Below are 23,601 nucleotides of genomic sequence, written 5' to 3' on the forward strand. Positions count from 1 at the left end.
AATACTTTGAGCTTTTGTTTAAAAGAGATTTTATCTAAAGTATTGAAACACTTAATTCTCTATGGCCTGTATTTGAGTATTATCAGGTATTAGATCTTAAGCCCTGAGAAGAGTGTGTGGGGTTTGGCAGATTGTGATGGAGTAGGGTAGAACATTTCAGGTATTGGGAATGGGCAGAGTAGAGAGACCTGGAGGTGGAAAGTGTAAAGTGGTGTTCCTGTGGCCTCATCGCCTCTCACCCACATGTGGCAAGGGCCTCCTCATTACATTTTCTGTCTTCAGCCTGTCCCATTCCACTGTACCCTCAGCATTACTGTCAGATTTATTTTTCTTAAGTGCAGCTATAGTCAGGCTACTCCCCTAGTCAGAACCACCACTCACTCCCATTACCTACATAATTAAGTGCAACTTCCTCACTCAGACAGTCAAGACCCTTCATAATATGCACTCTCTTTTAGCCACATTGCTCTTCTTGTGCTATACTCTCTGCCTTGCACATTGGTTCTTTTACCTGGAATGCTTACGTCCCTCTGCCTTTCTGAGTTCTGGAATTCTTCTATTCATCCTTCAAGACTCAAGCTGATATCTCTTCTTCAGGGAAGGAAATGCTTCTGTTAATTGACTTTAGGGTAAAAACTAAGTTCCCCAGCTTGCCATACAAGGGCCTTTGGAGTTGAATTGACCCTTCCAGCCTTAGCATACTCTCCACTTCATCACAGCCAGACGTTTCTACTAGCTGTCCATGCTCATATGCATTGTTTATACTGTCCCTGCTGTTTAGAGATTCATACTTACTCCCCCCCCAACTACCTCCTTTCCCTGCCTGGTGAACCAGTTTCAGGTAAATTGGATAAGGGTCTTTTCTCACTTTCAAAGGTATTATGTTTCTGTTTAGTTTGCAGATTTACACTGAGCCATGTAAAATCTACTTGCTGGTGGCTCGTATTTCCATGTTTATGGATTATTTGACATTGAAAAAATGCTTTAAAAAAATCCTAGTGGACACTGAAAAGTATGATGTAATTGTTTTTGTACATTCTTTCTCTTGGCTCATACGCTGAGAACCTTGCCCTGATTCTGCTTTGTCTTTTTTTTTAAATAGACTTCCAAGAGAATGTCTCAATTTTTGCGTACTGCCAAATATCATGCAGTCCTGCGTCCAGCAATGTTTGGCAAAGTTTCAAACTTAAAAAAAATATATTTTAGCAGGAAAACAGGAAAAGGAAATTTGTTGTGATTTACAGTGAAGCACTTAAAATTTTTTAATAGTGTTTTAACAGATTTATACTGTATATTGTGCATAACATTTTCTGACATTGAAATATAGCCTTTCAGATCTGATGTTTTGCAGTTTGAATGTTGAATGTACTTGTTTTGTATTGAGAGGCAGTGACAGTTTACTTTAGCCTGTTGATTTAAAGTTAATGTGGAATGCTTTGGAGACTTAGGTATATTGCTAAAGCCACTTAAAATTTGTAGGACCCTATATCTTCTTTAACCTAAATGCTTAGAATATGCTTTTCTCACCACAAAAGTAATATGTATTCATTATGGAAAATTTGGAAAGTACAGAAAGTCATACAAAATAAAAATAACTAATAAATTCTACTAGCCAGAGATACCACCACTAACATTTTGGTATGTACCTCTCCTTTCCCTCTTTTTCCATTTCCAAAGGTAACATATGTGTGTTTCTATTTGTACTTTTAAAACATAATACAGATTGTAACTGTACATGATGTTTTATGTACATTTTTCCCCCTACTTAAATCTGTCTTTAAAGGTTTTGGCACATCAGTAAGTGTTTTCCCCCACAATTATATTTAATGACTAACAGTATTTCAGCATGTAAATGTACCATAATTCCTTAGTCTCCTACAAATTGATTTGTGCCCAGGTTTTAATTTATAAAGGTGACCAAGTGGTGACATAGAGAGGTTAATGCCATTGAACAAAAAGTTTAATGTTACAGTCCCTCTAGAAATGAGAGTCATGGTACACTGTGCAGAGTCACATGGAGAAGCACCAGAGTTGGTCATGAAGTAAAAGCAGGAGTAAGGGGAAAGCATGGACCACAGCCATTATTGGGAGTTTTGAGGGAAAGGTAGGGCAGGGTAAATAGCATAGGACTGGCTAGTTTGAATAAATCCAGTGGGCTTTGGGGCATAGAGTCTATCTTCAGTTTTCTGGTACCTGGCCCTGGGTTGATTTAGAGCAGGGGAAATACTGGCTTGGTGTGTAAGAGTTAGATAAAGGAGTTGGTTGGGAGTATCGACTTGAGATTGGCTGATTTAGATGTGAAAGACATATTCATAGGTAAGTTGTTTATTATTTCTAGGAATTAGCTAGTTTGGAAGAGGCAGTCTCTCCTCAGCCAGCAAGGCCTTCAAAAGTTCATAAACATCATAAAATATAGAAAATAAGCATGATTAACACACTAACAGATAGTCAATTGTTTCATTTTTCACTAGTAAAAAAAATTTTCATTATTATGAGTAATGCCATAATGCTATTATATATAATTCTTCTTTGTATAAAAGTCATGGACTTATCTGATTACTCCCTTCATGTAAGTTCTTGGGAAGAGAACTGCTGAGTTTAAGAGCATAAGCAAGCATATTGTTGAATCATCTTTCAGAAACAGTGTAACAGTTTACATACCCCTACAAGTATATGTTCCTTATAAGTATTGTTATCAGCATGGTAGTCTGGTGTTTTTTAAATGTCCCTCACAACTTTCTTGCCCCTATCCCCTTCCTTCTTTGGTGTCACAGTAGCATTGTGTTAATATATGATAGCATTAGATGTCGTGTTCCTTTATAAGCTAACAGAATGCTCGCTCTCCAATTTTTATTAGGGTGCTTATTTGGGACCTTTGCCATAGCTAGCTCAGTGTATACTAGATTTGTGTTCCTCAGCCATCGGAATTTCACAGATTAAAAAACCTTAAAAAAGAACTTTAAAAAGAAGTAAATGGAGGAATTAACATAAAAGTTGTCAACTTTTTATTATACCAAGTAAGGATATTTTTAAAACATTGAAAAATAATCTGTATTTTAGTCTTTTCCAGTTCATGAAAAGAAGGGCATTTAACAACAAAACGTAGAAAAGATAGTATCTTAAAATAAAAGCCAGTTCTTTAAATTGAATAAATTTGGTTTCAAGAAAAACTTGCTACATTTTCCTTGCTTTCTGATTTTCCTACAGACTGTGCTAGAATGGTACTGGTGTGCTGTTTTGACTTTGGGAGTGTGCCGCACCACATTAAAAAAGAATTGAAATGGAATTCACACAACAAAAAATTAACCATTTAAAACGTGCAATTCAGTGGCCTTTAGTACATTTACAATGTTGTGCAACCATTACCTGTCTAGTTTCAGAAGATTGTCATTGCCCCCAAAAGAGACGAGACCCCTTATATCACTAAGGAGTCACTCCCTACTCTCCTTTCCCTTTAACCTCTGGCAGTCACTAATTTGTTTTTGGTCCCTGTGGATTTACTTATTCTGGGTATTTCATAGAGATGGAATCCTACAGTGTGTGACCGTTTGCCTCTGGCTTCTTTCACTTGATGCAGCCTTATTTAACATGTTGATTACACCTTGTTTGAAACTTAGTTTCTAGCGTACAACATTATCCTCATTTCCCTTCTGTTCTGGGTACTCCTTCCTCTGTCCGTCCCCAAAATGGACAAAATTGATCTCAGGGCCTTGCCCTTGGCTTTCTTCATATCCTCCAGACTCATCCTAAGTGTTCTGATTTGCTGCCGTGGCTTTAATTATTACTTTATAGTGGTTACTCCCAAGTCTCTATCTAAAGACTTCTTTGTCCCTCTATTGGGTGGACGTCTGTACTTGGATATACAGCAGGCACCTCGTGTTCCATATACCCAATACTGAATTTCAGGAGACCTTCCCTGATTCTTATGTCTGGGCTGAATTCCTCTCCTTGAGCTCCCAGAGCATTCAGTACATAGCTGTAGCCTGTCATTTTATTGAATATGATATTCTAATAGCCTGTTTACTTGGTTCACTTGTTTATTTTTTTCATGAAACTAAGCATTTTGAAGTCAGAGATTGTTCACATTTGTATCCTGAGTGCTTGGTTTAGTGCCCAGGATATAGAAGACACTCAATAAATGTTTGTTCAATGAATATATGAAGGCAGCACACTAAAGATTGTCATGTGTAACGTGTGGCAAAATACTTTATAAAATATGGTAGTTTTTCTCTTTGAAAATATCAGGAATTGTCTAACTGGCAATGTATTTTTCACATTTCAGGAGCATTTAGATAGCACCCATGGTTCAGTCCATTCTTTAGATGCAGACTTACTGTTGCCATCCGGGGATCCATTCAGTAAATCAGACAATGACATGTTTAAAGATGGACTCAGGAGAGCACAGTCTACAGACAGCTTGGGAACCTCAGGCTCACTGCAATCCAAAGCTTTAGGCTATAACTACAAAGCAAAATCTGCTGGGAACCTGGACGAATCAGATTTTGGACCGTTAGTAGGAGCAGATTCGGTGACTGAGAACTTTGATACCGCCTCCCTTGGGTCACTGCAAATGCCAAGTGGGTTTATGTTAACCAAAGATCAGGAAAGAGCAATCAAGGCGATGACACCAGAACAAGAAGAAACAGCATCCCTCCTGTCTAGTGTCACACAGGGTATGGAAAGTGCTTATGTGTCTCCCAGTGGTTACCGCTTAGTCAGTGAGACAGAATGGAATCTCCTGCAGAAAGAGGTGAGTTATCTTCCTGGCTTCTCCTCTGCTCACTTTGAGGGATACTGGGTAGCTCTGGATTTATTGTTCATTCAAGAGATGGTCCCTGGAGTCAATGCTCGCACTTGTTGCCAGCAAATGAGTGTTAACCTATATTGTCTGACCCTTATCATTGTCTGCTTTGGCTGTTCCTGGTGATTATGACAGAGGAGGGAACTGACTAGCTGATTGTGTTAAGTGTGAACTTCTCCACCTGAAGTCACATCTCTTTAAGTTGGAGTGATCTGCTTGAATAGCATAGCTAACTTTGTGTAGCCCGAATTTGGTTTCCTTGCAGTTTTCTATTATCTCAGTGTATTCCAAGATGCATATTCTTTCATCTTTCCTTGAGGTCTAAAGTACAAATGCTTTTCAGCAGTTGATGCTTAGAATGAGTTTAAGGAGGGGGTGGAAAATATGGGAGAGAAGGGAAGGCAACCTTTAATGAGGTTAATTTTCCCCCTAATAATATTTGCAAGCTCAGAAGTAGGATTAGGAGATAAAAACTTAAATATGTATTTGCATAGTGCTTTACAGATTACAAAGCCTTTTCACAGACCTCTTCTCTTTGAGCTTCTTGATAATAATGAGACAATCAGGGCATGATTTTCTCCAACTTATCTGGCTCAGAAAGGTCAAATGAGTTGCTCAAGTTTCCCCTTCGACTTAGTAGCAAAACCTGGGTTAGGATACAGGTTTCATGACTTCCAGTGCTTTCTTTTACTCAGGGCTACTTCTCTTTAAAGAAGCTGTTGATTAGCAAGTGGTACAGCTTATTAAGCCTGAAAGAAACTGTTCTCCTTGGTCTCATGCAGAACGTTTGGGAAGGTGCTATTTAATTGTTTCATACCTCCTTTGTGCTTGGAGCTGGTGAAATGGTTAATTTGCACTCCACCCTTCCCCATCCCCTCCCTTGTTGGGTAGTATTGATTTAAATTGTGAGTGCCATGGTGTAGTACCTTTTGCTTTCCTTGTGTTTCCCTCAAATGCGGTGTTTTGTGGCCCTTAGCCTCTTGATGATAAAGTTGTGTCCCTTGTTTTCCTGTCATACTTATATTGGACTTACGATTTTTTAGAATCCAGCTCTCTATTGTAACTACTTGCCATAAGTCCCTGAATAAATTGTTTACTCCATTTTCTACTTTGAGTAACATAGGTAAGACTGCACGTGTTCCTCAAGTATGTGATGTAGACTTGTTTTGTTCTGCCTGATAAGAGGTAATTTTGGTGCCCTTCAGGTACATAATGCTGGAAATAAACTTGGTAGACGTTGTGATATGTGTTCCAATTATGAAAAACAGTTACAAGGAATTCAGATTCAAGAGGCTGAAACAAGAGACCAGGTGAGTTTCTTTTGGGGTGTGCGAAATTGGTGAGCTGTTGTAGTTTTCATTGGAGGTGTTGAATTAATTGCCCTTCACCCCTCCCAATTTGCTTTATGAAGTATATTCATCTTGTTAAGTCTGAAATAATCTGGTACGTGCAACATCAGTTACATTTCCAGTGGGAGCACACTATAGAATTTTTGCTTTTGTGTGTCTTTGCTTCATTAGCTTGTCCAATACCACACAGGTCAGCTCAGCTGGCATATCTCTTCTCCCAACCTGTTCCTTCTGCCCAAGGCCTAGAAGTGTTATTGTCAGGAATGCATGCACTTGGAAAGTGCTTTATGATACAGAGATTTAGGGAGATAAGGGGTTGGGTTGACTGTTGCTTCTAATTGGATAAAACTTAATTGGATATTACATTAATCAGTGTTTGTACTCTTCATTGCTTATTGCCTAATCCTTGTCATAAATTTGTTGAAGTAAGTTTAATTTGCAGGGTCACAGAAATTAAGATTTGGTAGATTAGGTATGCTGAAACTGACAAGTACCTTTCCAAATACAGTGCCTAATAATGGGTTCCCTGCTAACATTTAGGAAATGATGTAGAACTTCATGAGAGTAAACTTGTGAAAGTATATGTAAGGAAAAAATAACTTTTTTCTTATATTTCCAAATTGTTCTTTGGTTATTATGGAGAGTGTTACCCTAGTCTTCAAAATAAGCTTAAGCAGGTTAGAATGATGGTTTAATTAAATTTCAGATGCCTTTGGCGTTAATTTTCTCCATATATGCTTTATTTTTTAGATGGCTTAGAGGTAAATTTCTAAAGCTATTTGTGAAGCCTCTATATCAGTAGTTGGTCTCTGATAGTGTGGTATAGGAATGGGGTATCTTGGATTCCATAGTCGTGTCAATAGACATTTTACTCTTGCTTCATCTGTGCAGGCACTTCGCTGGGTTCTGAGTATTCAGATACAGAGAGAACACCGTACTGCCCATAGGGAGCTTTCAGTCTTGCAATCCAAGCCATCAGTTCAATATGGTTTGTTCCTGTACATGTACAAGTAGAACTAGAGGATGAGCAGAGGCATCTAAATTAACTATGGGCTGTTAACTAGGGAAGGTAACAGTTCAGCTAAGTTTGTTTTAGAGCTAGAGTAAAAATTAATTAGGAAAAGAAGTGGAGAAAGGGTGTTCAAGGAGAGGAAATGTATACAAAGGAACAGTTATGAAGGAAAATTGTGTGTTCTAGGAAGTATGAATAGTTTATGTGGCTGGGCATAAGGGGGGGTTGTGTGAGAGAGAGAGAGAAAGAGAGAGTGGAGAGAGAGTGGGGGGAAAATAGTGGGAGAGGAAGCTACAAAGGGAAGGCCATGATGAGATTATGGAGGGAGGGGTGTGATGACTGAAGGGATTTAAATTTTACCCTGAAGACTTTGGGAGGCATTTAAGGATTTTAAGTAGGGAAATAATATGATTTGACTTTCATTTTAGAAATATTTATTGTGTTAGAGTGGATTATAGATTGGCAGCAGAAGATAGAGTCAGGGAGGCCAGTGCCCTAGCCTAGAAGACCCAGGAGGAAAAGCAGATATTTTCAAATGAGATAATGGATATGAAAAATGTTTTGTTAACTGTAAAGCACAGTATAGTTGTCGAATGAGGTAATTCATCTCAATTTTTTCCCAAATTGACAAATTTGTTTCTCAGGAAAAAAGATTAGGTTTAAAAAAATTTTCTGGAGGTAGGGATTTTTTTTTAAATTTATGAAAATTCTGGTACTTCCTTCTAATTGACGTTTAAAATTGCATAGGTGAAAAAGCTACAGGTGATGCTAAGGCAAGCAAATGACCAGTTAGAGAAGACAATGAGAGATAAACAGGAGCTGGAAGACTTCATAAAGCAGAGCACTGAAGATTCAAGTCACCAGGTAAGTGAGGGTTTTAGAATGTGGCCCCTGGGAGATGACTGAGTTGTTTAAATACAAGCGTTTTGAAAACCTAGTAAGGTTTCTTTCTTGCCCTAAAGATCTGGGAGTTCTGTTTTCCCTCAGATAAGAATATCTCAAACTGATCTTTCTCTGGTGTCTGTTTTACAGATTTAAGGAAAGTAACTTTTGCAATAACTCGTTAGTAAATATCAGGAGGCTCTGGTTCTCTTTTCCCCTTGGATTTTTATTAGGTTTTTCTGCTGCACAAGAAACCTGCTGACAAGAAAGATGCTAGTTATCTTCTTTTTGACTTTTTGAAAAATACCATGCATAGGAAAAAACGTGACCGTATACAGATGTACCAAACACATCTGAACTAACATCTGTGTAACCACCAAGATCGAGTAATAGAAAATTAGCTAGTAGCCCAGAAGCCCTCACTTTCCCCCTCCACTTACTACTTCCTCCCTAGAGGTAATTACAGTCCTAATGTCGAACACCATTAGATTAGCTTTGTCTGCTTTCTTATTTTAACAAATGAATCATATAGTCCGTATTCAATGAATGACACAGTCATTCATTGTGTTTGTCTTCCTCCATTCAACATTGTGAGGTTCCTACTCACAAATGTGTGTGGTAGTTGTTATTTTCATTGTTGTATACTCGTACCATTGTATGGATATAATTTATCCATCTTAATGTTATGAGCATTTGGGTTGTTTCCAGTTGTGGGATATTATGAATAATTCTACTTTGAAATTTCTGTATAGAGCTTGTTGCACATGTTGCTGCTGGGTATGTGCTTAGGAGTGGAATGCCTGGGTCAAAATGTTCAAAATGTATGTCAACTTTTGGAGATAATAGTGCCAGAAAGTGGTTGTATGAATTTATACTCTCCCCAGCAATGTATGAGAAGAATTCCTGTGGGTCTGCAGTCTCGACAGACTTCATTTTGTGTTATTTTAATTATAGCCATTTTGGTGGGTGTGTAATGGCATTTCATGGTGGCTTAGTTTGCATTTCTCTTACGACCATTGAGGTTATTTAGCATTTTTCATGTCTGTTAGCCATTGGGATATCGTGTGTGTGTGTGTGTGTGTGTGTGTGTGTGTGTGTGTGTGCTTGTTTGTGTGTTTGAAATTACTTTTCAAGTCTTATGCTTGATATTTTATTGGGTTGTCTTTTTTTTTTTTCCCACTTTTCTGATAGGAGTTCTTTATATAATCTTATTAGAGCCTTTTGGTGATGTGTCCCAAATGTCTTCTACTCAGTACCTTAGATTTTCATTATTTTAATGGTGTCTTTTGATGAACAGAAGTTCTTAATTTTAATGTAGTCAAATTTATTGATCTTTTCTTTATGATGAGTGATTTTTATCCTGGTTTTTAGAAGAATATTTTCTTACCCTGGGGTTATATGAAGATATTTTCATGTGTTTTGTAGAAGCTTCATTGTTTATAACCACTCATATTTATATCTAAAATCCATCTAGAACTGACTTTTATGTATAAGCTGTAGATATGGGTAAATTTTTATTTTATTTTTTCATATGGAGAGTCGGTTCCTGTACCATTTAGTGAAAAGGTCACCTTTTTCTCACTGCTGTGCAAGATCATCTTTGTTAACTATCAAGTGAGTGTACATGTGTGGGTCAGTTTGAGGACTCTTTTATTTGATTAGTCTATTTGCCTATTTTTGTGCCAGATTCTGTGCTGTAATTTATAGTAAATTTTTCATTTGTTTCTTTAAATGAAACATAAAGTTAGAAACTTTACAGTTTAGAAACATATAGTTTCTAAAAACTATAAAAGTTTTTCTCTGCTGAGAACTATGTTTTCATTCGTTTCAACAGTATTTACCTTTACACCAGGCAGCATAGTTACAATAGCTACTTTAAAGTCTTTGGTAAGTCCAACCTAGGTCATCATGGAGTTGGCATGTGTTGATTTTCTTTCCTCTTGAGAATTGGCCACATTTTCCTGATTCTTTCTATGTCAAGTACTTTTAGATTGATCTTGGAGATTATGAATATTTTATTGTGAGACTCTCAGTTCTGTTAACCTGATTAGGTTCGTTCATAAGTTCTGTCTTGCCTTCTGTAGTAGGTAGTTCTAATGTCAGTTCATTTTTAAAAGCCTTTGCAGTGCTCCTTTGGACGTGTCCATGTATGTATATAGCTCAGGGGTCAGTGTGAGACTTGTGCTGGTTCATGCACAGAATTAGGGGATCCTTTTTGTAGCTCTTTTCTCTCAGTACCACTCTACTTGTCAGCTCATGGGTCCCCTGTCGTGGCCCTGTGATCAGAAAAACAGTTGTTTGTCCTGTGCTGCTGCATCTGTTGTGGCTTCACAACTGGGGCAGCTCTCAGATTCATGCTGGCAGAAAATAGGGGAAAAAAACCCAAATAAGTAGTAAACTGCAGTATGAATTGTTTCTTCCCGTTTTGATTTCCCTCCCTAAACTGTCTGCTTTTGCTTATGTTTTAGAGTCCTCAGGTAGTTGCTTTTTGTATTTTTTCCAGAGTTTTTAGTTGTAATAAGGGGAGAGAATGGCCTTGGTGGGCTTAGTCCATCTTGGACAGTGCCAAAAGTCTCCATTCTCTCATATTTTTGTTTATTAGACATATCTTTTTCTTTCCACCTTCATTCAAAAAGGATACTCTGTGGTCAGGTATAGAATTCTGAGTATTTATGATATTTTCTTTCAGCACTTTGAAGTTCTTATTCCATTGCTTCTGGCTTCCATGTTTCTGATGAGAAGTCAGCTGTAAGTCTTATTGTTGTTCCTTTGAAGGTGAAATGTTATTTTTTCCGTGGCTGTTGTAAAGATGTTCGTTTTGGCTTTTGTTATTAACAGTTTTACTGTGCTATATACCTAGGTGCGTCTTTCTTCATATTTCTGCTGTTTGGAGTTCACAGGGTTTCTTGGATCTCTGAGTTAATGTCTTATATCGTGATTGGAATATTCTCAGCCATATGTCTCTTTAAAAATTTGTTTTTATTGAGATAAACACAAAGTGCATAAATCTCAAGTGTACAATTTGGTGGATTTTAATGTGTGAAAAATTTTACTAGGGTAATAAATCATCATCTGCATCAAGATACTGAACATTTCTAATACGCTCATGTTCTTTGCTAATAAGTAAATACCCCACCTGCCTGTTCTTAGAGGTAGCCAGTATTCTAACTGTTAACGCTATGTTTTAGAATTGCTTGTTGCTGGACTTCATATAAATGGAATCATATAGTATGTAGCCTTTTGCATCTGGTCTGTTGGGTCATTATGTCTGTGAGACTTATCCATATTGTTCTGTGTCTCAGTAGTTAGATTTTAATGCTGTGTATATTCTATAACATGAGTATACCATAATTCATTTATCCATTCTACAGTTGAGAGATATTTGGATTGTGTCTGGTTTTTGGATATTGTGAATGAATACATTTTTTAACATTCTTGTACATGTCTTTTAGTGGACATGTGGACTTATTTCTCTCGAGTATACATAGTAGTGAAATTACGGAATTTTTGAGTTTTTGCACAGGCATATTTTTAGCTCTACCAGCTATTTCCATTGGCTGTTACTTCTTCAAATATTTGTATATGTTAGATGTTCGCATTGCATCTGCATGGCTTCTTTAATCTCTCTTCTGTATTTCCCATCGTTTTTGTCTTTGTTTATTATCTTCATATCACTAATTTTCTCTTCAAATAGGCCTAATCTGTTAAACTCATCCATTGTATTTTTAATTTGGATAATTGATTTTTTAAGTTTATTTCCATTTGGTTATTTTTCATCGTTTCCATTTCTCTGGTGGTTCTAAATTTCTGAACAGATCAAATACAGTTATTTTAAAGTCTGCTTCTAATAACATATCTGGATTCATTGTAGCTCTCTTTTTGTTATCTGTTTTGTTTTTTATCATAGTCTTTTATTTATTTTTAATTAATTTTTGGCTGTGTTGGGTCTTCGTTGCTGGGCACGGGCTTTCTCTAGTTGCAGCAGATGGGGGCTACTCTTTGTTGTGGTGCGCAGGCTTCTCATTGCAGTGGTTTCTTGTTGTGGAGCACGGGCTACAGTAGTGTGGCTTGCAGGCTCTAGAGCACACACTCAGTAATTGTGGCACATGAGCTTAGTTGCTTTGCGGCATGTGGGACCTTCCCAGACCAGGGCTCAAACCTGTGTCCCCTGCATTGGCAGGTGGCTTCTTAAACACTGCGCCACCAGGGAAGTCCCTATCATAGTCTTCCCTTATGCATTCTTAACTTGAGGTACTAGACATTATATGTGAAAATTGTTGAAATAAAGCCATTTTTCTTATGAGAGGCAGGCAACTAGTTGTACTAACAATCCTGGATCACCTTAATTCATTTATGGGAATTGAGATTATATGAAGTTGTGAAGGTTGGATTATTTTAACTTCTTCCCTTACTATAGGGTGTGTCCCTTTGGAGACCCAGTCCAAAGTGCAGGCTGTTTACCAGGGATCCCTTTGTGTATTGGGTCTTGGACTCTTAACTTTTGCCACCCTGTGCTGGGGTTTTCAGACGCTCTGCTCAGCTTCTCAGTGCTGCCTCTGCTTCTTTTGGAGTTGGCACATGCTTCTGGAGAAGAGCTGTTCAGATGCTGCACCCAGTTCTCCATGTGTCTTCATTCTGGTCCTTGGCTCTGTGATTCTTTTCTGCCTTGTTCTCCCATGCCTTCATGTAGGTGTCTTTCATATTTTTGTCTGGTTTTCTTAATTGGCAGGAAGGTTGGTTCACATCACCTATTCTGCCACTACTGGAAACAAAATTCTGACAATAATCATTTTTTAAATGTCTAAACAAATTTATTTTGATTTATTTTATAACTCTTATGTATGAGTCATCAACTTTCACATAAACCCCTCGTCAGGAACACTAAAACTAATTCAAGAGAGTTTATCATGTGTCTTTTGCTCTTAAGTAAACCACCTTAGAATACTGCTAGTTCAGGGAAGCTAGTTCAGGGAAGATTCATTTATCCTTTAAACTGGGGTTTTTTTGTGGACAGAGTTTCAAATTTTTTATTGATTTTTAATTAGCTCCTTTAAGAATAATATTTATAACTGTGTCACATGGATTAGTATCTATGTCTAGAGACGCATATAATGCTGTTGTTCATGTATGGCAGCGTATGACCCCTGGGGACTTTGGGTACTGCTTTGTGTCATCTGAAAGGCTGAGGCTTTGTACCCAGTAGATGCACACATATCTGTTGAATGATAGATGAGTGGGGTTTGATGAACTAATAAAATCAGTTCCGGACATTAAATAAGCAGGAGATGGAAGAGTTAGTTTCAGAATAACCAGATTCCTAACTAAATTCTCTGTGTATGAATTTTTTTTTTCTTTCAAGATCTCTGCACTTGTCCTAAGAGCCCAAGCATCTGAGATCTTACTTGAAGAGTTACAACAGGGGTTTTCCCAGGCAAAGAGGGATGTTCAGGAACAGATGGTAAGTTAACATTTAAATAAACATTAACTATGTTAAATATATTCTATCTTGAAATAATCTTTGATGTGACTTTATCTTCCTGGCCAAAGTGGTTACCATTATGTTCTCCAGAGCCTACAGAATGTTAGTAATGGACAAGATTATGTAAAGACATTATTCTTTTTTTAAACCTACCTCTTGACCAAAAAAATTATCACCTTTAACTTAATTTTTCTTCGATTTGAGAAACCTAAATAAAATAAACTATGGACCAGCATTTAATTTTTAGCTCTAAATACAAGCTAAAAGTTGAAATCTCTCAAAGCCCTAGGAGGTACAGCTTTTGAGCAGTCACTGTGCTTTTCCTGGACAGCTAATATATTTAAAACAACCTCAGTAATTTCATAGGGTTTACGATAACACATGTACCATAACTGCTGTGGCACTGGAAAACTTCCAGAAGGCTGTCAATTTTGAGAGGAACAGGAACAGAGAGCTTCTTAATAAGAGCCGCCTGGAACCTCTGCAGAATTGTTCTCCAGCTTCGGGCCTCTTCCTCAGCAGTCAGGCTCCACTTGCCTTGCTCTTCCTTTTTCTCAAAGTTGGAACCCTGCATCTGATGGCCCTTCATAAACTATAGCAGAGTTGGTCCTGCTGGGGTGATCCTACAGAGTTGCCTCTTGTCCAGCTCTTGCAGGGTTGACAGAAAAACAAACTCCAAGTTGTATGGTAATGGTTTGTTTTTGATTGGCATTGGGTCAGTATCTGAATGGCCTTTGAGCTGATCCCTAAATACTAGCCCTGGTCTATTGAGAAACATCTCACTCTAATCAATGACCAGAGAGAGTTTCATATCTTTTCATTAATTAGAGAATATGAAATAATAATTGTTGATCTCAAGGACACTGTTAAATGCTGACAAAGTTTCATAGTGTTTAGCCTCCTTACAATCCCCGTCCCCTCTCATCTTCCTTCTCATCTTTTAAAACTCACCTGCTTTTGCAAACATTTTTCAAGTTGATTCCACTTAAAATGAACATTGCAGGTGACATTGAAGAATTGTTGAAATTAAGGCTGAGGTCTTGTGAACTTTAATATCTTACCATTTTCTTGAAATTACCTTTAAATGTTCTTACACTGAGAAAGATAAACTCAATTTCTTAGGCCCCTTCAAAGAAGAGTAGCTATGGTAGTGGTTGGGATCTTAATATTTCCCCCGAACTATTTATTTTGAAAAATTTCAAACTTAGAGTTGTTTATGGAGTGAACATTCATAAAATCTTCACTTAGGTTTTGCCACATTTTTACTGCTTGCAATTGTTTCTCAGTCTCTCTCTTTCATATATGTGTATGTTATATTACATATGTATTTGTTTATTTTTCTGAGCCATTTGGAAATAAGTTGTAGACATAATGACACTCCTAAATATTTCAGTATGTATGTCCTAACAACAAAGAAGTTTTCCTGCATAATCACAATACTGTTATTGTATGCTTAAAATGTAACCATTGACCCTGAAAGTCCTTGATTGCTTTTGAGTGGAGGTTTTACTTTTTGATCAAGGAACTAGTCAAGGATCACGTATTGTATTTTGTTGTCATGTCACTTTAGTCTCCTTTAATCTAGAACAGTCACCCACTTTTTGATTTTGGCTTTTATGACATTAACATTTTTTTTTTTTTTTTTTTTTTTTTTTTTTTTTTTTTTGCGGTACGCGGGCCTCTCACTATTGTGGCCTCTCCCGTTGCAGAGCACAGGCTCCGGACACGCAGGCTCAGCAGCCATGGCTCACGGGCCCAGCCGCTCCGCGGCATGTGGGATCCTCCCGGACCGGGGCACGAACCCGCGTCCCCTGCATCGGCAGGCGGACTCTCAACCACTGCGCCACCAGGGAAGGCCCATGACATTAACATTTTTGAAGCGTCCAGACCATTTGCCTTGTAGAATGCATTTGTCTGATTATTTCCACATGGTTCAAGTTAGACATTTTGGCAAGAATACTACATGGATGAAATGATTCAATGGAAAGTTCATAACAAGAGGCATGTTATGATGGGTGGTTCCATTGTTGGTGATGTTAAGTTTGATCACTTGGTTAAGGCGATCACAGTCGTTTTAGAATGACTACATTAATATTGCTGCCAACAGCAAACTTACTAAGTGAAGTTCAGCATTTCTTTGTTGGCCCTCCATATCCACGGTTTCCACATCTGTGGATACAGAGGGCTGACTGGAAGTGACTTGAGCATCTCAGTTTTTGGTATGGGAGTGTGTCTTGGAACCAGTCCTCTGCGGATACCAAGAGACACCTGTAGTTCTTTTTACCCTTAGAATGTTATGCCAGGTAAAGGTTTACAGTCTGGGTGCTGTGTTCAAAATTTACTTGAAATGATTTTTCTCTCTGTGGTTATCAATTTGATACAAACAGAAACAAATGGAGCTATGTATTACATTTTTGGATTTTCTTTTTTGATTGACTTTTTTGTTTTTTGAACGTGCAGCATTGTTCATAAGTCAGAACTATAAAAGTATATAAACACTCAGAAGTTTCACTTCCATTCCCTGTCCCTTTCACCCTCTTCCCACCAACTCCTATACATGATCATTTAAATTTATTTTTGGTTTATCCTTGTTTTTCTCTTTACAAAAATAAACAAATATAAACATATTCTTCTTTCCCTTCTTTTATATCCAAAACGTCGTGGGATGCTAATATTTTGTTGTAAATGGGTTGAAAGTGAGCATAAAGCAACGATTGATTCTGGTCTGAAATAAGTAAGAGCCAGCAGAATTAACCAAAACTTATGCATGACCTTGCCTGCGTACCAGCAGTCTATTTGTCCTTCAGGATGCAGCAGTCACCTTTTGTGGGAAATGTTCTTGAACCCTCTCCACTAATTAGGTACCCTTTGTCCTTTTATCACTGCTGTACCCCTTGTCTGTTACAGCACTCGTAGTATGGTTGGGTAATTTTTGGTTTACTTATCTTTCCCTCCACTGTACCATGTACTTCTCTAGGGCAAAGTCTATCTTTTATCCCTGTATTCTCCATGGGCAGCAAATCACCTAGTGTAGAGTAGTAGCTGCTGAACAAATGTTGGATGTGGAGTAATCTACACTTATGTATATGTTCAATGGTTAGTAGTAAAAATTAGCAGAAATACTTTTGCAGAATTTTATCTTATACTCAAATTAGATGGACTTTTATATTGATATAAATTCATATGAAATACCTAAAATTGTTGTAAACATCAGCAAGTGGAAGAAGGAACGTGTTCCATTTTAAGAATGAGCCGCTCAAATCTCCTGCATTTCCTAAGCATAAAGCCTCTTGATGGCGTCTAATATTTGGGGTCCTTGGGCCATTCATAGTGATCCTGAGCTTGAACATATGTATATGTAATGAAAGATGAAGATACTGCTTTTTGTTTATCCCTGCCTCCTGTGGAACGCATGCTGTGAGGAAATAGGAGTTGTCTTGGAGTACACACTTTTTTTGATATGTCTTGATTACGTCCACCTCTTCCATTGAGCTAGAGATGCTGGTCCTAGGGATATGGGGGAAGAAATTCATTACTTTTAAGCTGTTGGTAGAAACAGTGGAGAATAAGCTCAGATACTTGCTTCATTTCCTGTCCCCCTGAATATATGTAAGGGCTGTAAACCAATAAATCTCTGAGCTGCTTTTTTTAAGTCTTACAGAGCTTTATCATGTACTGTCCATCCTCAGCCCTTATTTCATTTGGCCTTTGTTTTTCTCTGGTGCAGTTATCAGCAGATAGGATTTACCTTTCTGGCTGTGATTAGTATCTTTTTCTATTTTAGGCAGTGCTGATGCAGTCACGGGAACAGGTTTCAGAAGAGCTGGTGAGGTTACAGAAAGACAATGACAGTCTTCAGGGAAAGCATAGCTTGCATGTGTCATTACAACAAGCAGAAGACTTCATTCTCCCAGACACTATAGAGGTAACTTATTTTCTGTAAGATCAAAAATGTAAACAAGTACATTTTCTGAAATGGCTACAAATTCTTTTTTAAAAAGTCTACAAATAAATGCTGGAGAGGGTGTGGAGAAAAGGGAATCCTCCTACATTGTTGTTGGGAATGTAAGTTGGTGCAGTCGCTATGGAAAACAATATGGAGGTTCCCCAGAAAACTAAATAGAGTTGCCTTATGATCCAGCAGTCCCACTCCTGGGCATATATCCAGACAAAACTATAATTCAAAAAGATACATGCACCCCTATGTTCATAGCAGCACTATTCATAATAGCCAAGACATGGAAACAACCCAAATGTCCCTCAGCAGATGATTGGGGGCTTCTCTGGTGGTGCGATGGTTAAGAATCCACCTGCCAATGCAGGGAACGTGGGTTCAATCCCCAGTCTGGGAAAACCTGCATGCCGTGGACCACCTAAGCCCATGTGCCACAACTACTGAGCCTGCGTGCCACAACTACTGAAGCCTGTGCACCACAACTACTGAAGCCTGCACGCTCTAGGACCCGTGTGCCACAACTACTGAGCCTGTGTGCTGCAACTACTAAAGCCCGTGCTCCACAACAGGAGAAGCCACCGCAATGAGAAGACCACGCACCACGATGACGAGTAGCCCCCGCTCACCACAACTAGAGAAAGCCTGTGTGCAGCAACGAAGACCCAATGCAGCCCCCCCCCAAAAAAAGATGAATGGATAAAGAAGGTGTGGTACATAATATACAATGGAATACTACTCAGCCATAAAAAAGAACAAAATAATGCCATTTGCAGCAACATGGATGCAACTAGAGATTATCATACTCAGTGAAGTTAAGTCAGAAAGAGAAATTCCATGTGATATCACTTATATATGGAATCTAAATATGACACAAATTTATGAAACAGACTCACAGACATAGGGAACAGAATTGTGGTTGCCAAGGGGGAGGGAGGGTGGCGGAGGGATGGACTGGGAGTTTGGGGTTAGTAGATGCAAACTATTGCATATAGAATGGATAAACAACAAGGACCTACTGTATAGCACAGGGAACTATATTCAGTATCTTGAGATTAACCGTAATGGAAAAGAATGTATGTTTATATATGTATAACTGAGTCACTTTGCTGTACAGCATATACTAACACAATATTATAAATCAGCTATACTTCAATTTGAGTGAAGTAAGTCAGAAAGACAAAAACAAATACTTACGCTAACGCATATATATGGAATCCAAAAAAATGGTACTGATGAACCTAGTGGCAGGGCAGGAATAAAGACACAGATGTAGAGAACGGACTTGAGGACACGGTGGGAAGGGGAAGCTGGGACGAAGTGAGAGATTAGCACTGACATATATACACTACCAAATGTAAAATGGATGGCTAGTGGGAAGCATAAGGAGGTCAGCTCCATGCTTTGTGACGACCTAGAGGGGTGGGATAGGGAGGGTGGGAGGGAGGCTCAGGAGGGAGGGGATATGGGAATATATGTATATACATAGGGCTGATTTCACTTTGTTGTATAGCAGAAACTGACACAACAGTGTAAAGCAATTATACTCCAATAAAGATGAAGAAAAAAAAAAGGATTCCCTGGCGGTCCAGTGGCTAGGACTCTGTACTTTCACTGCTGAGGGCTCAGGTTCAATCCCTGGTCAGGGAACTAAGACCCCCGCAAGCCACGTGACGTGGCAAGCAAACAAACAAATACATACATACATACATACATACATACATACAGGCTTTATTGGGATGTAATTCACATACCAAATAATTCAGCCATTTAAAGTGTACAATACAGTGGTTTTTAATATATTCTCAGATGTGTAGCCCTCACCACAGTATTTTCATCACCTCAAAGACAAACCCCTTACCTTTTATTCAGCCCTTCCTCCCCAAGGCTTAAGCAACTACTAATCTTTCTGTGTATAGGTTGTCCTGTCTTTCTTTCCTATGAATGGAATCATACAATTTGTGGTCTTTTGTGTCTGGCTTCTTTCACATATCTTAGTGTTTTCAATGTTCATCCATGTCATACCATGTATAAGTACTACTATGATTTTTATGACCAAAAAATTATACTCCACTATATGGATATTTTGTTTATCCATTTGTCTGTTGATAGATATTTGGGTTGTTTCCACTTTGGACTATGAATAATGTTGCTATAAACATTCATGTATAGGTTTTGGTGTGGACATATGTTTTCATTTCTCTTGGGTAGAAACCTAGGAGTGGACTTGCTGGGTCATATGAGAACCCTGTTTTATCATTTGAGGATTTCTCCACAACCTCACTAACACTCATCGTTATCTCACATTGTGATTATAGCTATCCTGGTGGGTGTGAAATGGTATCTTATTGTACTCTTGATTCGCATCTCCCTAATGGTTAATGATATTGAGCATCTTTTCATGTGTTTATTGGCCATTTTTATATCTTCCTTGGAGAAACGTCTATTCAGATCCTTTGCTTACTATTTTATTTTATTTTTTTTTTGCGGTACGCGGGCCTCTCACTGTTGTGGCCTCTCCCACTGCGGAGCACAGGCTCCGGACGTGCAGGCTCAGTGGCCATGGCTCACGGGCCCAGCCGCTCCGTGGCATGTGGGATCTTCCCGGACCGGGGCACGAACTCATGTCCCCTGCATCGGCAGGCGGACTCTCAACCACTGCGCCACCAGGGAAGCCCTGCTTACTCTTAAATTGGGTTATTTGCTTTTTATTTCTTTGAGTTATAAGAGTTCTTTATACTAGATACAAGTCCCTTATCAGGTAGATGATTTACAGATATTTTCTCCCATTCTGTGGATTGTCTTTTTCATTTTTTTTTCTTTTTCATTTTCTTGATGGTGTCCTTTGAAGCACAAAAGTTTTTAATTTTGATAAAGTCCAGTTTATTTTTTTCTTCTGTTGCTCATGCTTTCAGTGTCATATCTAAGAATCCTTTGCCAAATCGAAGGTCTGTATTATTCTTGTAGGACCAGATTGAGAGGGCACCAGAAATTAAATATTTGAAGGGGGTCACCATGCTGGCTCCTTGTGATATCTGTTTTTCTATATAGCACTTAGGGCACAGCACACTCAGCCTCCTTCTGTCTACCGATAATTTTTATGGCATTTGCTCACTTCCATTCTTTTGTGGTTGGGAGAATCAGGGCTGCAAACCCAGACGTTTCCTGAGACATTCATAAGTATCTCCTTAACTTTTTTCAGACTTTATATTCATACGTTTTTTTGGTTTTTTTTTTACAAATTTATTTATCTTTGGCCGCGTTGGGTCTTTGTTGCTGTGCGCGGGCTTTCTCTAGTTGCGGCGAGTGGGGGCTACTCCTCGTTGCGGTGCATGGTCTTATTGTGGTGGCTTCTCTTGTTGCGGAGCATGGGCTCTAGGCACACGGGCTTCAGTAGTTGTGGCACGTGGGCTCAGTAGTTGTGGCTTGCGGGCTCTGGAGCTCTCAGGCTCAGTAGTTGTGGCTCACGGGCTTAGTTACTCAGCGGCATGTGGGATCTTCCTGGACCAGGGCTCGAATCTGTGTCCCCTGCATTGGTAGGCGGATCTTAACCACTGCACCACCAGGGAAGTCCCTCATACATTTTAAAACCTTTCAACATCATGAAAAGTATCATCTTAGGCTAAACCCAAGTAAACACTACAAACAGTATAGGCAAAGATGAGGTTTCATAGAGCAACTCTCAAAACGAAATAGAAAATACATTTCCTGTAAGATCCTTCTGTTCTTTTTTTTTTAAAGAAATTTATAATTGTTAAATTTTTAAAAGTCAGACATTACAGAGATTTATAGTTTTGTAAGTAACAGTTTTTCCTAATCCTGCCCTGATGATTCAACCCCTACTGTTTGGACCTCGTTCTTTTTTCCCATATAGATTTTAACATGACTCTCAGTTTTTGTTTTTATTTGCTCATTTACACAGGCTCCGTTGCCTACCCTGCCATTAGCTCCTTGCTCTCCCTCTCCTTTCCCTGCCCTCCCCCAGCTTGTGGTCTCAGCTCAGGTTACTGACACTCTGGAGAGCTCTCTCTCCTTTCTGAACTGGTGACTGATCTCATCAAGGAGAAAGTGTTGGGGACCTGTCTATTTTTGCTGTCAGCATACCACTTCCCACCTCTGTTAAACTTTTCACTTGGCAGGAAAGGTTCCTCTCTTCCATGTTCTATAAGGACTTTTTGTACCTAGATTTAAAAAAAATTCCACGAATCCTTGAAGGTTATAACCAGTCTAGCCTGTAAACCTTGATTCTGTAATAAATCTTATGAAATTTTTCTTGATACAGTTTTTCAAGAAAAACTGCCTTTTTTTTTCCTGCTGTTCTTTAATTTATATATACATTTGGTAGTTATCTAAGAATCCCAGTTTTTACTTTAGAGTTGCTTTAGGATATAATTGGGAGGATATTTGCGGGGGTGGGTGGAGGAGGAATTTTAAAAGAAGACAACAACAATTTAGGGAAAAAATAAAATAAGATTTAAACTGAATTTATTACAGAAAAACAGCTGATCACCTTAGAAAGCCTCTCTTTGCCATACCTGCCTCTGGCCTAACAGTACTTTGCTTTTGTGGTAGGTGTTCAACAAGTGTTTGTTTGAATGAATAAATGAATAAGTAAGTACATTTTGTCCTCTTGGAGTTCATACTTGCTTCTGAGTTTCAGTCTTTTTGGTCCTCATTCACTAACTCCCTTCAAATTTAAGCAGGTAATAGTGGAAGTGTCTAAGCTATTCATAGTGAATCCCACATTGTAAGTCACTTCAAATTTTAATTTTTCCATTTATGAAACAGTTTTGAGGGAAAAATATGTAGTTCACCGTACACATTTTCTAGTTAGTAATGCTATTTCTTTAACATACTGAATAATAACATGGCATAACACCTGCCCCTTGAAGCCAAGAGTGAGTTGGAGTTCAAAGTCCTAAATTTTGAACCGTCTAAAACAACATCTGAAATTCTGGTTGCAGAAAATCTTTAGCTTTTTTTGTTTATTTTCTTTCACCCTTATAAACCCAATATCCATTTGTTTCTTGAAACTAGGCGCTCCGGGAGTTGGTATTAAAATACCGTGAGAACATCATTAATGTGCGGACAGCAGCAGATCACGTGGAAGAAAAGCTGAAGGCTGAAATACTTTTCCTGAAAGAGCAGATTCAAGCAGAACAGTGTTTAAAAGAAAACCTCGAAGAAACTCTGCAGCTAGAAATAGAAAACTGCAAGGAAGAAATAGGTGAAGATAAAAGTGATGTAGTTTAGAATTGAAGGCACTAAATAAAACTTTTTCTCTGGTTATAACAGTCTTAGAATGTAGAAAACAAAGTATAGGAAAGAACTAAGTAAGGACTCAGTCCCTTTCTCCAGATGTTGATATATCCAGTGATTAGGAGTTAAAAAAAACACCCCAAAACTCATCTTTTTAGGGGCTCTGGTGGCCTCTCTGGCAATTACTAATAGATAGGAAATTCAGGACTTGAACCCAGACACTGGGGAATATGAGTAGATGGGTGGCATTTCCTTGCAGAACTCAGAAGTGTTAACAGACTCCTGCTGGGATTAGCTCCCCCCGCCCTGCCCCCGAGCTAGGTATAGGTATTTGATGCAGAGTCAGTTTATGCCTTGGTGTTCTCGTGTGGACTCTCACTTTTCCTGAGCTTGATTATGATGCTGATTGGTTGGGGATAATTTTGAGAAAGGGATGTTGGTCCCTCACCCCCATTCTGCCCACTGTGTTCAGTACAGCATTTGACTTTCATTGCATGAGATTGAGCTTATGGGGGAAAGGGGTGTTTTAAGAAAACATTTAAATGCAAAATAATAAATGCTAACATGTCTCCTCCTTTTTTCCTCCTAGCTTCCATTTCTAGCCTAAAAGCTGAATTAGAAAGAATAAAAGTAGAAAAAGGACAGGTGAGTTTCATGAGTTTCAAATTGATTCTGTCAGCAGCCAGTATTTATTTATTGAATCCTACTGTGCTAGACTCAAGGAATGAAATATAGTTAGGACATAGTCCCTGCCTTCAGGCAACTCCTGGGAAAAATACAGTGGAATATGGCCGTGATGATGGTAGAGACCATTTAATGAGAGCCTGCTCTGTGTGGACTGGAGGAGGTACAGGGAAGACTAAGATG

The 23,601-nt window shown here is 38.5% G+C and overlaps 1 protein-coding gene across 4 annotated transcripts in view; it reads left to right on the top strand.

Annotated features, from left to right (window-relative positions):
• Positions 1 to 23,601, top strand: part of RABEP1 (rabaptin, RAB GTPase binding effector protein 1) — a 102,854-nt gene that overhangs the window by 74,101 nt on the left and 5,152 nt on the right. For 3 of the 4 annotated variants that reach the window (XM_032615242.1, XM_032615243.1, XM_032615244.1), the window contains 7 exons: positions 4,283 to 4,750; positions 6,007 to 6,111; positions 7,910 to 8,026; positions 13,404 to 13,502; positions 17,308 to 17,448; positions 22,513 to 22,702; positions 23,324 to 23,379. In XM_032615242.1, coding sequence (XP_032471133.1) covers positions 4,283 to 4,750; positions 6,007 to 6,111; positions 7,910 to 8,026; positions 13,404 to 13,502; positions 17,308 to 17,448; positions 22,513 to 22,702; positions 23,324 to 23,379 — 1,176 coding nt within the window. The remainder of the gene's footprint in view (positions 1 to 4,282; positions 4,751 to 6,006; positions 6,112 to 7,909; positions 8,027 to 13,403; positions 13,503 to 17,307; positions 17,449 to 22,512; positions 22,703 to 23,323; positions 23,380 to 23,601) is intronic. The other variant, XM_032615245.1, reaches the window with a different exon arrangement.

The sequence above is a fragment of the Phocoena sinus genome, chromosome 20, assembly GCF_008692025.1.
Source record: "Phocoena sinus isolate mPhoSin1 chromosome 20, mPhoSin1.pri, whole genome shotgun sequence".
Lineage (NCBI taxonomy): Eukaryota > Metazoa > Chordata > Mammalia > Artiodactyla > Phocoenidae > Phocoena > Phocoena sinus.